The sequence below is a fragment of the Ursus maritimus genome, unplaced genomic scaffold, assembly GCF_017311325.1.
Source record: "Ursus maritimus isolate PB19 unplaced genomic scaffold, ASM1731132v1 scaffold_24, whole genome shotgun sequence".
Taxonomy (NCBI): Eukaryota; Metazoa; Chordata; class Mammalia; order Carnivora; family Ursidae; genus Ursus; species Ursus maritimus.
In genome coordinates, this window is record NW_024424897.1 from 25362623 (window position 1) to 25375159 (window position 12537).

Consider the following 12537-nt stretch of genomic DNA (forward strand, 5'->3'; position numbering starts at 1 on the left):
AGTCACAGAGATGAAGGGCTGGCTGAAGCGGCAGCAAGCAGCCTTTCAGTTAGACGTCAAGGAGGATACCCCCTAGGGGAGGAAGTAAAGGGCATCGGTCGGGGCGCCTGCAGCCTCCCCTTGCCCAAGTTCCTGAGGAAAGCAGGGCACACCCCCCACCAGGCCCTCAGCCGCAGGGAGTCCCCACTCCGTGGTGCTACAGTGTCTGCTCCAGGGAGGAGTCCGTCCGCGTACCTGGCTGCTACGGGCCCCACGGGGGTGAGTGGGAGTCCCCAGCAGGCCGGGCAGATGACGGACTGCTGCCTGGCGGCCTCAGGCTCCAGGGTGCTGAGAAATCCTAGAAGCAGCCATGGCCCTGTGCTCACCGGCACTGCGGCGGCGGGAACGTCCTGCCGTCCTGCCCTCCTGCTGCCTGTGCCTCGGAATCTGAGCAGGCTGAGGGGAGCAGGCCAGGGAGTCAGGAGATGCGGGGGCTGAGAGACAGAGACACAGAGGGGGTGACGGAGACCAGGAGAGAGGATCTCAGAGGGCAAGGCGGAGACTTGTGGGGACAGAGGCAGGCATCAAGATGGGGGGACCGAGATGCAGGGACGCGAGGGACCTAGATAGGGAGGGGGAGATGGGCACTCGGGGAGGAGATGAGGACAGATGGAGGCATAGAGACATAGGGGTGACGGAGACAGAGAGATGGGGAGAGAGAGCTGATGACAGAGAGCGAGGCCCAGATGCAGACGAGGACATGCAGGGCAGGGCTGGGGACACAGGCTCAGATGCAGCCTCCCAGCAGGGGAGGAGGAGCCACGGGAGGAAGAGAGCCTGGGGGAGAGTGGCAGCACATGCCGACAGGCAACGAGGTGTCCCTGCAGCACCCTGAACGAGGGGGTTGTGTCCATCGATCCTGGTATTGTGTCCTTCCCCAGCAAGGAGCCCAGCCCTCTTTCTTGCCCATTGCTGCTGCCCTGCTCAGGCTTGTCCTCTCCCACTGTCACCTACCTTACCCCTCAGTTTCCCTGCTGGAGATGGTGACACCCCTCTTGCCCCTCTCTACCAGCAGAAGAAGCACCCTTTTTGTCACACCCCACCCTACCCATGCCGTCCACACCCTCCTGCTTCCCCCATCCCTTAACCCACTGGCTGGTGAGAACCGGCAGGACTGTTTCTCCCAGAAGGACTGGTGAGGAGGACAAAGACAGGACACTGAGGAGGGAGCAACTTGAGGACATGTGCCTTGAGGATGGAGGTGTGATCTGACGGAGGGCAAGCACGTGTGTGCCCCCCATCTGTGAGGGGGCAGAACATGGAGCAAGGAACTTACTGTGATTTATCCATTCCTCTCTCTCCGTCCATCCATCCGTCCATCCATCCATCCATCCATCCATCCATCCCACACACATGTCCTGCACATTGGAGTTGGGAGAAAACATCCTGATTTGTGGCGTTTATAGCGTTTGCCAATTACCATGGTGTAAATGCTAGCAACATGACGTCACTGAATGTGGGGTTAGGAAGAGACATGTGCCCACACTGGGCCTAGGACACTGTGTCCTTCCTTTCAGAGAGGTCACCAGCAAGTGAAAGGTCACATTTACTTGATGCCCTAGGCGCTCAGAGAGGGATGTGTGGAGTAGTCCGGGATCCAGACTGGAGGAGGCATTCCGGGAGAGCCCCATGCAGGATGTGGTCTGGGAGCTGAGTCTGAAGGAAGAGCAAGGCATAGCCAGTGAAGGGGGGCGTGGAGGGCACCATGTGGGGGAGGGTCAGAGGCACCATCCACCGCACACCAAAACCGAGAGATTTGTAAGGAGTTCCAAAGGAGTGGGGCTCTGGGTGGGGGCTGGGATGGACAAGTGACAGGAGACCGGTTTGGAAAAAAATTCAGGGCCAGGTCCTGAGAGGCACAGGAAGGAGTTTGGATTTTTTCCTGAAGGCGTTAGGTTCCCAAAAGAGGTTGTAAGCAGGTCAGTGATAGGAGCAGGTTTGCGTTCTGTCAAAAGTCCTCTGGAGCCAAGGAGGGGAGCCAGGAGGCAGGGAGGCCGATGAGAGGGCTGCTGCAGTGGCCCAGGCAGTTCCCGCATCTCTGTCCCTGGAAGCGGAGGGAAGAGGGCCAGGGAGAGCTGGCTGTTGGCTGGATCTGCAGGACTCCACACCAGTTGGAGATGTGGGGGAAGGAAGCAGCAAGGACGAGACCAGGTTCCTGCTTGGGGTGGGAGCACTGGGCCTTGAGCAGGATGTTTGAGACATCCCGTGGGACATCCCAGGCCATAGCTAGCAGGTTGCTGGAGCTCCGAAGCTCTGGGTCTGCCTCTGCCTGGGTCTGTCCTGGGGCCAGGCTGCTCCAGGAGGAAGGGGGGTGCGGGGAGGGGTCTTGGGGGCACAGGGGCTTCCTAATCACCCCCCTCCTGGCTCTGGGGTGCTGAGGGCAGAGGCTGACTTCGTCTTCTAGAAGAGGGACAACAGAGTGAGGTGGAGGAGAGGCTTGGGGCCCAGCGGTCTCCTGGGCTGCAGATGAGAAAGAGCCAGGGTCCTGAATGGACCACCACTCCGGCCAAGAGAGGACAGGGCCAGTGATGATTCTGCTCCTTGCTCATACCCATCCTGTCACTCTAGTTACATGTCCAGGGAGGGTTTCTATTTATAAGTGAGTGAGGTCAGCTGTTCAAGGAGGGGGAAGCTGGGGATGGAGTGGGGTTGGGGGTGGGGGAGAATCCAGATGTGGCAGATCGTACCTTCAAGGGCCCTCACAGACTCCTTTGGGATCCTGCTGAAAACCGGGGACTCTCTCCCCAGAAAACACACACATGCATGGACACCCCAAGTGCAGCCTTTGAGGACAAGGGTTTATGGACACCTCCCACCCCAAGCCTATCCCTTGGGCCTTCCAGGAGTTCTTGGCCTCCAGACAGAGGAGCCCTGGCTCAGGAACGGACGCTGCAGCCAAGCAGGACATTGGGGGAAGATCCTTCTAGAGCTGCCCTGGCCCCAGATTTCCAAAGTCTCTCCAGATGTAGGGGGGGGACATGGGTGCTCTTTTGGAGACGGCTGGCTAACGGGGTGCTCATATTCCTTCAGGCATCCTCTGGCTCTAGGCTCCCCCAGTTCAGCAAACACCTCCTGTGCTCGGCACGCTAGAATAGAAGAACAGAATGGCAGGGGGCGGGGGACGGAGCTAGAAGCAGCGGAGAAATTTAGGTTCTAGCTGAAAAGTTCTGCTTCATGGACGGTTATGCCAAATGCCTTAAGGGAGGCTTCTGGGGACAGAGGAGAGAGGCTTACACCCAGGTGGGAGCTTAAAAAGTCTTCACAAATGAGGTGGCTTTTGAGAGCGGTCCTGGAAAGACAGGCGGGAGTGGCAGCCGGGGCAAGGGGCGGAGAGGTGTCGGTGGAAGGATGAAGGGGAATTCGGGCAGCCTGGCCTGGAAGGGCACAGGGGGGCATGGGACACTCTGAAGGACAGTCAGTGCCTCCCCCTCCCCCACCCGAGGTGTCTGAGCAGGAGTGATGTGAGTCGGGGGCGCGGTGTGGAAGGAAGCCTGAGATTCCGGTGGATGCCAGTGGGCAGGGTCGAGGGAGGGGCCCAGAGGCTATTTCTGTCCCTCAGATCAGAGGCAGTGAGGGCCCCAAGTACGGTGGTGGTGGAAGGAACGGGGTGGGGGCAGCAAATCCATTGGCAGAGTCTGTGGGCCCGGCACTGCTGTGGGAAGGAAGAGGGCCCACACAAACCCTAGATAACACCCAGGTTCCAAGACAGAATTCTGGAGGGAGGTGGAGCCGGCCGTCAGGGAAGGGGCAGTTTGGAAGAGGGGGTGAGAGGGTTTGCCTTTGAGCTGGACGCGGGCTCTAGGGGACGCTATCAGGCGGGTCTGCTCTCTGGGTGAGGAACCAAGGGCTCTGAGGGAGCTTGTGCAATGTCGTCCACACCCCAGTGACAGCTGCGGGGTGGGAGTCGGGGAGCTGGGGGCCAAGGGGAGAGAGTGGGTCTGACTGAACTCAGGGGGAAAGGCAGCGGGAGAGGAGCCCTAGGTGGGCAGGAGGTGGGTCAGGGAAGTCAAGGGCACTGGCAGGTGGGGCCGGCAGCAGGCTCGGGTGCTGCCCTGGCATCCGCGAAGAGGGGGGCTTGGAAGAGCGTCTGGAGAGAGCTGGGGTGCTGCGGCCTGAGGTTTGGGGGGACTGGGCCTGCACTCACAGGGGGGTTTCTGCTCTGAGGCCAGGAAAGGAGATTGGAGGGGTGAGGGAAACAGGGGTAAGTGATGGACAAGACTGGGGCCCGGGGGGTGTGGGGTGTGTGTGGAGGGGGACGCAGGTGCAGGTGGAGGAAGGGAGGAGAGAAGAGTAGGCTGCCGGTCGCAGAGCTATTTGTGGGGAGGGCAGTGGAGCCCCCTGCAGCAGGGGCCAGGTTGGGAGTGGGGACTGGGCGGGGGAGGATGGGGGGGGCGTGGGGCGTGGGGAGGGGGGAGGGTCTGGAGCAGCTGCAGCCGGGGAGAAGTGGCGCCCCTGCAGCAGAGGGTGGTGAGGGAAGGTGGAGAGCTGCCGTGAGGCCCCCCGCTGGCATTGCCCTGTCCAGTCAGCACAGGCCCGTGGCGAAGCGACACTCAGCCATTCCTTAGCCACGGCAGAGGCGGAGGGGGTGGGGACTCCCCTGGGCTGGGGCCGGCCCTGCAGGCGCCCCCTGAAGTCCCTGGCCGGAGGGCAGCCTTGCGGTGGTCCACCAGGGGCTCCTGCAGAGGGGCGGTGCCGGCGGGTGAGGGGCAGGGGCCCCAGCTCGGAGGCTGAAGTCTCACGGCCTTCGGGTCGGCTGGCCCTGGGATGAGCAAGTGCTGGGGGTGCCCTGCGCCTACTCTGCTTGGGCATTTACTTGGGGCGCTTCGAGGAGCTGGCAGGAGATTGTGGGGAGGGGCTAAAGCCGCCCCTGGTTAGGGGGCACCCGGTCCAGTGTGCATGAGGGGCTGGAAGGAGATCTGCGTGGAGCTCCCAGGGGTCTGCAAAGAGCAAGGCCATGACCTGTATGGGGAAGCCTGTGGGCTTTCCTGGAAACCACCTGCCACCCAGGTGTCTCCTGACTTCCCTTGGAGGATGAGGAGGGGAGAGGTCCCAGTGACCCTTACCCCATCACTGAGGCCCCGCCTGGACCTCCCCTCCCGGCTGTGGGGGTGCAGCAGGCAGGACTGTCTAAAGCCGAGGTGAAGTGAGCCAAGGAGTCAGAACTGGGGAGCAGAGATTTCCAGGTCAGCGAAGCTGTGGGAGCTGAGGAGCTGAGGGTGTGGGGGTGCTTGGGAAGGGCTGGGGTGACTTGTCCGAGCCTCTGCTCAGCGGCTGCCCAGCTCGTCCTCCCCTCTTGCCTTCCCTGTGTGCCCGAGCCGGCTCCCAGGCCTCCTGCCCAGACCGCCGCGGTATCCCCTGAATTGGTCTCCATCTCTCCGTCTCTCCGAGCCGTCAGCATGCTGACACCGCTGCAGCCAGATTAATCTTCTTAATACACCGCTCTGCACACCTCTCCCCTTGCCCTCGAAGCCCCAGTGGCAGCATTGTGGGCAGAGGCAAGCCCAGCCCGGGGTGGGGAGCAGAGTCAAGGCCATCCTGCCTGGGCCCTGCCGACCTTGCAGCCGTGTCCCCCATGGACCCCTTCCACTCTCTGGGAGAACCACTGGATTCTTGGTCTCCGTGCAGTCCTTTCTCTGCACCTGGGCTCATGCTGCCATCAGCCGGGGATGCCCTCCATGGGGTTCTTCTCTGCACTGACACTGGCCTCAGCTGGGTTTGAGCTCCTGGGGTGCTCCCGGTGTTTGTCCCCAGCGTGGTGCTTGCTGCAGCCTTGCAGGTGTTCTGTTCTGCCACGTGTGAGGCCCGCTATCACTGTCAGTGCCCATGGGGCTGCCTGAGCGTGGCTCCGGGCTGGGTGTTTTCACGGTCTTTAACTCCCGCCTTCTGCCGAGCAGCCTGGCCGTGAGGTGATGCTACCCTGCTTAGCAGAAGAGGCCACTGGGGATCAGAGTGGTTAAGGGACCTGCCCAAGGTCACACAGGTGGAGAGTCTCAGAGCTCTCAGACCTCCCACACTCCGGTTTAACCCCATGCTTTGATTGCCAGTGTGCTGCACACAGTGGGCCTGTTAAGGGTTGGACAATGGAGGTGCTATGGGTTTCAGGGGGGTACTGGTGCTGGGAAGTCTGGAGGAGCTTATGGGGAGTTACAGTTGCTCCGCGGTGACAGGCTGAGGGGAGGGGAAGTGTTGAGAGATGGGGCATTTACAGTTAGGTCTTCCCAGAGAAGAGCCTGGGTCCCCCGGTGGGAGAAGCTCAGGCTGCCAGGCCTCAAGTTCCCAAAAGCCCCCACAGGGCCTTGATGTTTGTGAACAGAAGGGAGGGTACGGTCCAGACCTGAGAAGGGACCTGCTGGCAGCAGGAGTGAGTCGGGGAGGGGGCTGGTGCCCAGCTGATGGGCCTGGGTGCGGCTGCACGGGGTCTCTCTTGGAGGATGGGGGTGAGCAGTATGGGAAGATGCAGGGGAAAGTGCGGGCAGCCCTTGCTCTGTACCTTCCTAAGCAGTTCCATCAGGTCACCACACCCCTTGGAGCCTCCGTTTACCTGGCTGTCTCAGAGCCTGGGAGGAAATGAAATCCTGGGAGGGAGCAATCAGCCAGGGCCGCGTCCAGGGAGGGGACCCGCAGAAGTCGGCTCCCTCCCGTGCTGTTTGCTGCCGCAGTGGCTGTGATCATGGCCCTGGTCCCTGGGGCAACCGTGTTGCTAAGATTGTGTCTCTGTGTCCTCGTCCTGCATTTGCAGAACATTCCCAGCCTCCAATTTAGTAACTTGGGCAGAACTGTCTAGGGGAGGAGAGCCTTTTCCCATGGATTAAGAGGGGATACCGGGGCCTCGGGAGGAAATAGGCATCGCCCTGAGGTGCGTGCAGGGAGAGTGCGCGGGAGACGGAGGGCGGGCTGAGGCATAGCGCCTGATTCTCCTCTCCCCCTGCTGCTCCAGTCCCAAAGCTGCCTGGAGGGTGAGGCGGGGGCTCCAGGTTTTGCTGGAGCAAAACCCCTTCAACCGGGACCTACGATGCAGGCCTTGGGGGAACCCCGCGCTGTCTTTCTGATGAGGCTGCCGGTTGGTGGCAGGTGTCCATGAGCCGAGAGCCATCAGGCACAGATGGCTGCGACCCCCTTGGATGCGGGGGGGCTCATCAGGAAGTGCTGGGAGTACCCCCTCCACATACCCAGTGCTGGGTGTGCTTTTAAGAATCACTGGTGCAGTCAATACAAGATTGCAAAAGCTACTGTGCTTTCAGCTACTGTTTAAAAATGTTTTATTTATTTTTATTTTTGGCCCTCTTTTTTGAGGCATCATTTATATGTCATAAAATTCACCCATTGTCAGTGCACCTCAGCTGTGTTTTCAAATCAACTTGTTCTTTAATCATACATCTAAGTTCATGTGAAATATAATTTTACACACTTTGGAAGGCACATCGTGAATTCAGTCCATCCGTGTGCCTGGATTCACACACCCCTTGCTGTCACCCGGCGTGGGTTTGAATCCTGACTGCCTAGTACTATCAGGGGTCAGAACGAGCTGGGATTGGGTCCCACTCCCTGGTTGTCCCTGCCCTGTGACTTTGAACCAGCCATTCACCAACTGTTGACCTTTCTGCTCATCTGTGAAGCGAGGGTGCCAGGGCCGCTGTGTGGATGGCGTGCGGTAAGACACAGGGCGAGCCTGGGAACCCCCCAAGAGCCCCCCTGTGTGTCTGTGCTTATCACCTTTATCCAATCCAAGGATGGACAGCTGGGCGGGCGGCAGAGGGACAGGGAGGCAGGCTCGCTGACCACGGCTCCCTGGCAGACTGGACTTGGGAGCACAGAGTGGGGATCCAGTTCGTCAGGAGGGGTCTGAGCCCTGAGCTTTGTCTGCCCCTGACAACGACCCTTCCCCACCACCTGCACTGCACTAATGCCGGAGGGACCCAAGGTCCTATCTCTCTGTGACCCTATTCACTAGGTCAGGTGGCCGTGCCCCCTCCAGCCCCCACTTGCAGGTGGGGGAGCAAGGACTTGCTTGGGATCTGCTGGACCCATGGACTCCTCGCCACACTGGCCGCCACAGCTGGCTCTCAGCCCTGCCTGCTGACCCCGGCTCTGCCCTCGGGGGCTGCCGTTGGAAAGAATCCAAGCACAGGCTGAGAGCTTCTCCCCTTCTGAGCAGCTTCTGACCCCAAACCCTCCTCACCTGCTGGTCCGAAGGCCCTTCCTTCCAGGTCTCCCCACCTCCTACCCAGGCTGGCCTCACAAAGTCAGGCCATTAGGATACATTTGGTGGCGTCCAGGCCTGGCTCCATGCTCGGGTGACCTCCCTGGGCAGCCCGCCAGGTGAGGCAGCTGGGCAAGCAGGGGGACGTGGCTGAGGGACTGAGGGCTTCATCGGCTTGTTTATTTGAACTCAGACTTCTTGAGCTGCTTTGAAACTGGGCTTTTGGGTGATGGAGACACCCCATTAGGTAGGCAGTGGGCTCCACGGAGCCAACCATGTCTCCCCCTGCATCTCCAGGCCTCAGCCCAGCCCTGCCCCTCTCTTTGTCCCCAAACGTGGCTCATGCCTGTGCTCCACCCTGTGATGCCCTCTGCGCCCCTCTCCCTGGGGAGACCCCACTTAAACCTTCGGAGTCCATTTCAAGGGCTGCCTCCTGACTAAGGCTTTCCCAGGGTGTCCCTCCTTCGCCGTCTCTCCCTTAGACTCTTGGATTTACTGTCTGGAGAATTTATTTTGGCATCTGAGTATCTAAGGCCTCTTGTGGATATTTAGCTATTTTGTGTACAACCTGTCTCCAGCGAGACTCTGGGCTCCCGGGAGGCAGGAAACATAGTGGGCATGTTTTGGTAGCTGCTTTAATACCTGATGCATTGCTAGGCATACAGTAGACACTTAATATTGACAGAAGGAAGGCGGGGGAGGTGACTAGTGAGCTGGAATAGCAGAAGTTCGTCATTTCTGTTGACCTCTCGAGGATGTGTCCTTGGTCCGTGTCTCAGAGCCTGGGTAGAAGCATAGAAGTCAGTTACCGCCCGTGGTGCATGTTCGGCCAGAGAGGTCGAGACTCTCGCTGCAGGTCACACAGTGAATTGGCAGGGAATAGGCTGGGAATTAACCCAGGTGCCCTAGTCTCAGGTAGCAGCGCCAGGTGCCTCCTGGTCTATGACAACCCTTCTTGGAGTCTCCCTTCTGCCCATCAGTATGTTTGCACGCACATGCATGTGTCTGTGTGAGTGTGCCTGCTTGTGCGTGTGTTTGTGAGTGCACGTGTGTTTGTGTGTGCCGTGTGTGGGGGTGTGCAGTGTCTGCATGTGTCTGGAAGGAGGCAGCGTAGCCAACAGTTGTCCAGGAGAACGCTGCCAAGTCCACAGAGTAATCGTAGAGCACGTGTGACTTTGCGTGTTACTGTGTGTCTGCGTACTTGTGTGGGGCCTTGGCAATCACGCTCTGACGTCGGCCAGCGTCACCGTGCTGCTGGCCGTGGCCTGCCGAGCTGGCGTGGCAGCACAGGACGAGCTGGCTGTCGGAGGTCCTGGCAGGAGGTGGGCAGAACCTAGAGCTCAGGCTTCCTGCGAGCCTGAGACCCAGAGCAGGGATTTTGTGCGGCGGCTGCCCCAAGTGCATTTCCTCATGGACCCTTTGGGGGAGGGTCCCCCTCCAGAGCCTGGTCACCCCCCACCACCACTGCCCCCCTGCCCGCCCCCCAGCCCCAGCTGGCTATTCCTGCGACTCCTCTCCCGGTGGCCCTCTGCGAGGGAGGACAGGGATGAGGGGCTCAGGGATGAGCCTCGGCTGCTTCCTGCCCTGCCCCGCCCTCCAGCCCGAGGAGCTGACCAACGCTCTGGAAATCAGCAACATCGTCTTCACCAGCCTCTTTGCCCTGGAGATGCTGCTGAAGCTGCTGGTGTACGGCCCCTTTGGCTACATCAAGAACCCCTACAACATCTTCGATGGCGTCATCGTTGTCATCAGGTGTGACCGCCCCTCCACGGCACCTCACCTGAGGAATGCCCGTGGGGTGGCTTGGGTGAGATGCTGCTCAGCCTGTCCCTCTGGGGCGGAGGGGTTTGGAGTCAGGCCCCCCCTGACCCGCAGGCCCTGCTGCTCCCCCAGTGGTGGGTGATCCCCTCCATCGGCCCTACCTTGCTCAGGCCGAACTTGGCCTTGCGTCTCCTTTGGCCAGACCCCTGTGCAGTCTCCTCTCTCCTGTCTCTACTTCTTGCCCTTGACCCCATGCGGGCCCGGGGTGAGTGAGGACTGGGAGCTGGCTTTGCAGAGGAGTTGAAGGAGGTGTGAGGCCCGGCCAGCTGTCCGTGCACACAAAGTGCTTGGAAACCGTCTCAGACACCCGCAACTTGCTTTAGGGTTCCCAAGACCCTGGGAAAGTGCTCTGTCCCCCTAGGCCTGGGGCCAGGAGAGCTGCTTTATTGCTTTCTGGAATTGGCTTTAGATTTCATTAGAGGAGAACAAAGCAGCTATTCCATAACGGCATGCCATTGCATTGGCCAGAATTTGGGAGAGCACTCTCCGCTGCCAGGGTGTGATCGTGGGCCGGGATGGGGGATAGGGCTGGAGCTGTCACCTGCATCCATCTCAGGGGCTCCCCTCTGGAGCCCCAGGGGCCCCCCCGCGCCCCGCCTCCTCAGGCCGTGCGGGCGTGCCCGGGTCCTCAGACACGGCCAAGGCCCTCTCTGAGGGAGGGGTCAGGGAGGGCGAGGCGCAGGGCCTCAGGCTCCCTGCCGTCCTTGCAGCGTGTGGGAGATCGTGGGCCAGCAGGGGGGCGGCCTGTCGGTGCTGCGGACCTTCCGCCTGATGCGGGTGCTGAAGCTGGTGCGCTTCCTGCCGGCGCTGCAGCGGCAGCTCGTGGTGCTCATGAAGACCATGGACAACGTGGCCACCTTCTGCATGCTGCTCATGCTCTTCATCTTCATCTTCAGGTGAGGGCGGTGCGCGCCTGCGCCGGCGGGGAGGCGGGCCGAGGGGCGGGGCGCCGCCGCCCTGACCCCCGCTCCCGGGGCTCCTGTGTCTTCAGCATCCTGGGCATGCACCTCTTTGGCTGCAAATTCGCATCGGAGCGAGACGGGGACACGCTGCCGGACCGGAAGAACTTCGACTCCCTGCTCTGGGCCATCGTCACCGTCTTTCAGGTGCCAGGGTAACCGGGTGAGGGTGGACGGAGGGAGGGGGGTGCAGGGGAGGTGGCCCCGGCAAAGGCCCTGACCCCCAGCCTCCGCCCGCAGATCCTGACCCAGGAGGACTGGAACAAGGTGCTCTACAATGGAATGGCCTCCACGTCATCCTGGGCTGCTCTGTATTTCATTGCCCTCATGACCTTTGGCAACTATGTGCTCTTTAATCTGCTCGTCGCCATTCTGGTGGAGGGCTTCCAGGCGGAGGTAACCTTCCCTGCCCGCAGCAGGCCGCTGCGGTTGGCCTGGGAGGTCTTGCAAAAAGTGCCCATCAGGCTAGGCATTGGGGTGGGGGTGGGAGTGTGGGGCCAGGGCGGAAGGCTCCAGGTCTCAGGCAGCCCCTCAGCCCTGGGGAGACAGGGTGGTTGTAGGGGAATCCCTGGGGCCAAGGTTAGCTGCTGAGTGGGCTTCGGTATCCAAGTGGGCTAGATCCTTCCCGGGGAGCTGGAGAAGTTGGCAGAAGGGGCAGCTGGATCTCGAGCACAGGTACTCTCAGGGACATCCGGAGGGGACCCATCTGAGCCAAGGGCTGGGGGAAGCATGTGTGCAAGTCAGCTGAGCTCTAGCCGAGCTGATGAAGATGCCACCGGGGCCCAAGCAGGGCTAAGCTGCCCAGGGTGAGAAATGAGCCCAATTAGCGGCAGGCAGGGCAGAGACGAGCGTCCTATTTCCAGCCCAGGCTCCATCACCTTCGTCACAAGCAGCGTCATCAATTAATATTGATTCACATTGACCCTGCCCATGCTGTGCCAGGCCTCAGCTTCTGCCTGAAGGGCGGCACGCTGTCCCTCTCCCCCAGCTCTGCCCCTCTCCCCCGAGCTGCGGGCCGACCCAGCCTCTGGGCATCGTTCACAGGCAGGTTGACCCAACCTAGAAATGCTCCAGGTTGGGCGTAGAGCAGCTCTTGGTCCAGTTCTCTCCCGGTGACCCGGATGGAAACTCCCGCTGTGGCCGGGTCTATAAATACTCGGCACACGGTGGAAAAACAAAAATCTATTTTCCGACTCTTTCCCAGCCTTGCGAGGGAGGGCCGTTCCCTGTAGGCCGGCTGGGCTGGTGGGGTGCGGGTGGCTGTCCCACACCGGCCTTCTCCTGCTGCCAGCCTCACAGATTCTGTAGTGATCCGTGATGGCATTTCCTCCCGCAGGGTGGCAGCGAGGGCAGCTGGCAGGGGAGGCGCGCCCTGCCGTGGGGGATGGCGGGGCCTCTTGTGCGGGGAGGCGCAAGGCACCTACTTGGGTCTTCCCTGGGGCCTGAAAAGTGAAGGGGTGCCACCGTGCTCCCAGAAGAGCCAGGGTCTCTTCGGATACCTACCACGCTCAGCCACTG

At 61.0% G+C, this 12537-nt stretch overlaps 1 protein-coding gene across 1 annotated transcript in view; it reads left to right on the forward strand.

The window, feature by feature from the left end:
* The window catches only part of CACNA1G (calcium voltage-gated channel subunit alpha1 G), a 60887-nt gene that overhangs the window by 18398 nt on the left and 29952 nt on the right, over positions 1–12537 (forward strand). The window contains 4 exon segments of the mRNA XM_040640834.1: positions 9840–9991; positions 10771–10956; positions 11052–11166; positions 11260–11415. Coding sequence (XP_040496768.1) covers positions 9840–9991; positions 10771–10956; positions 11052–11166; positions 11260–11415 — 609 coding nt within the window.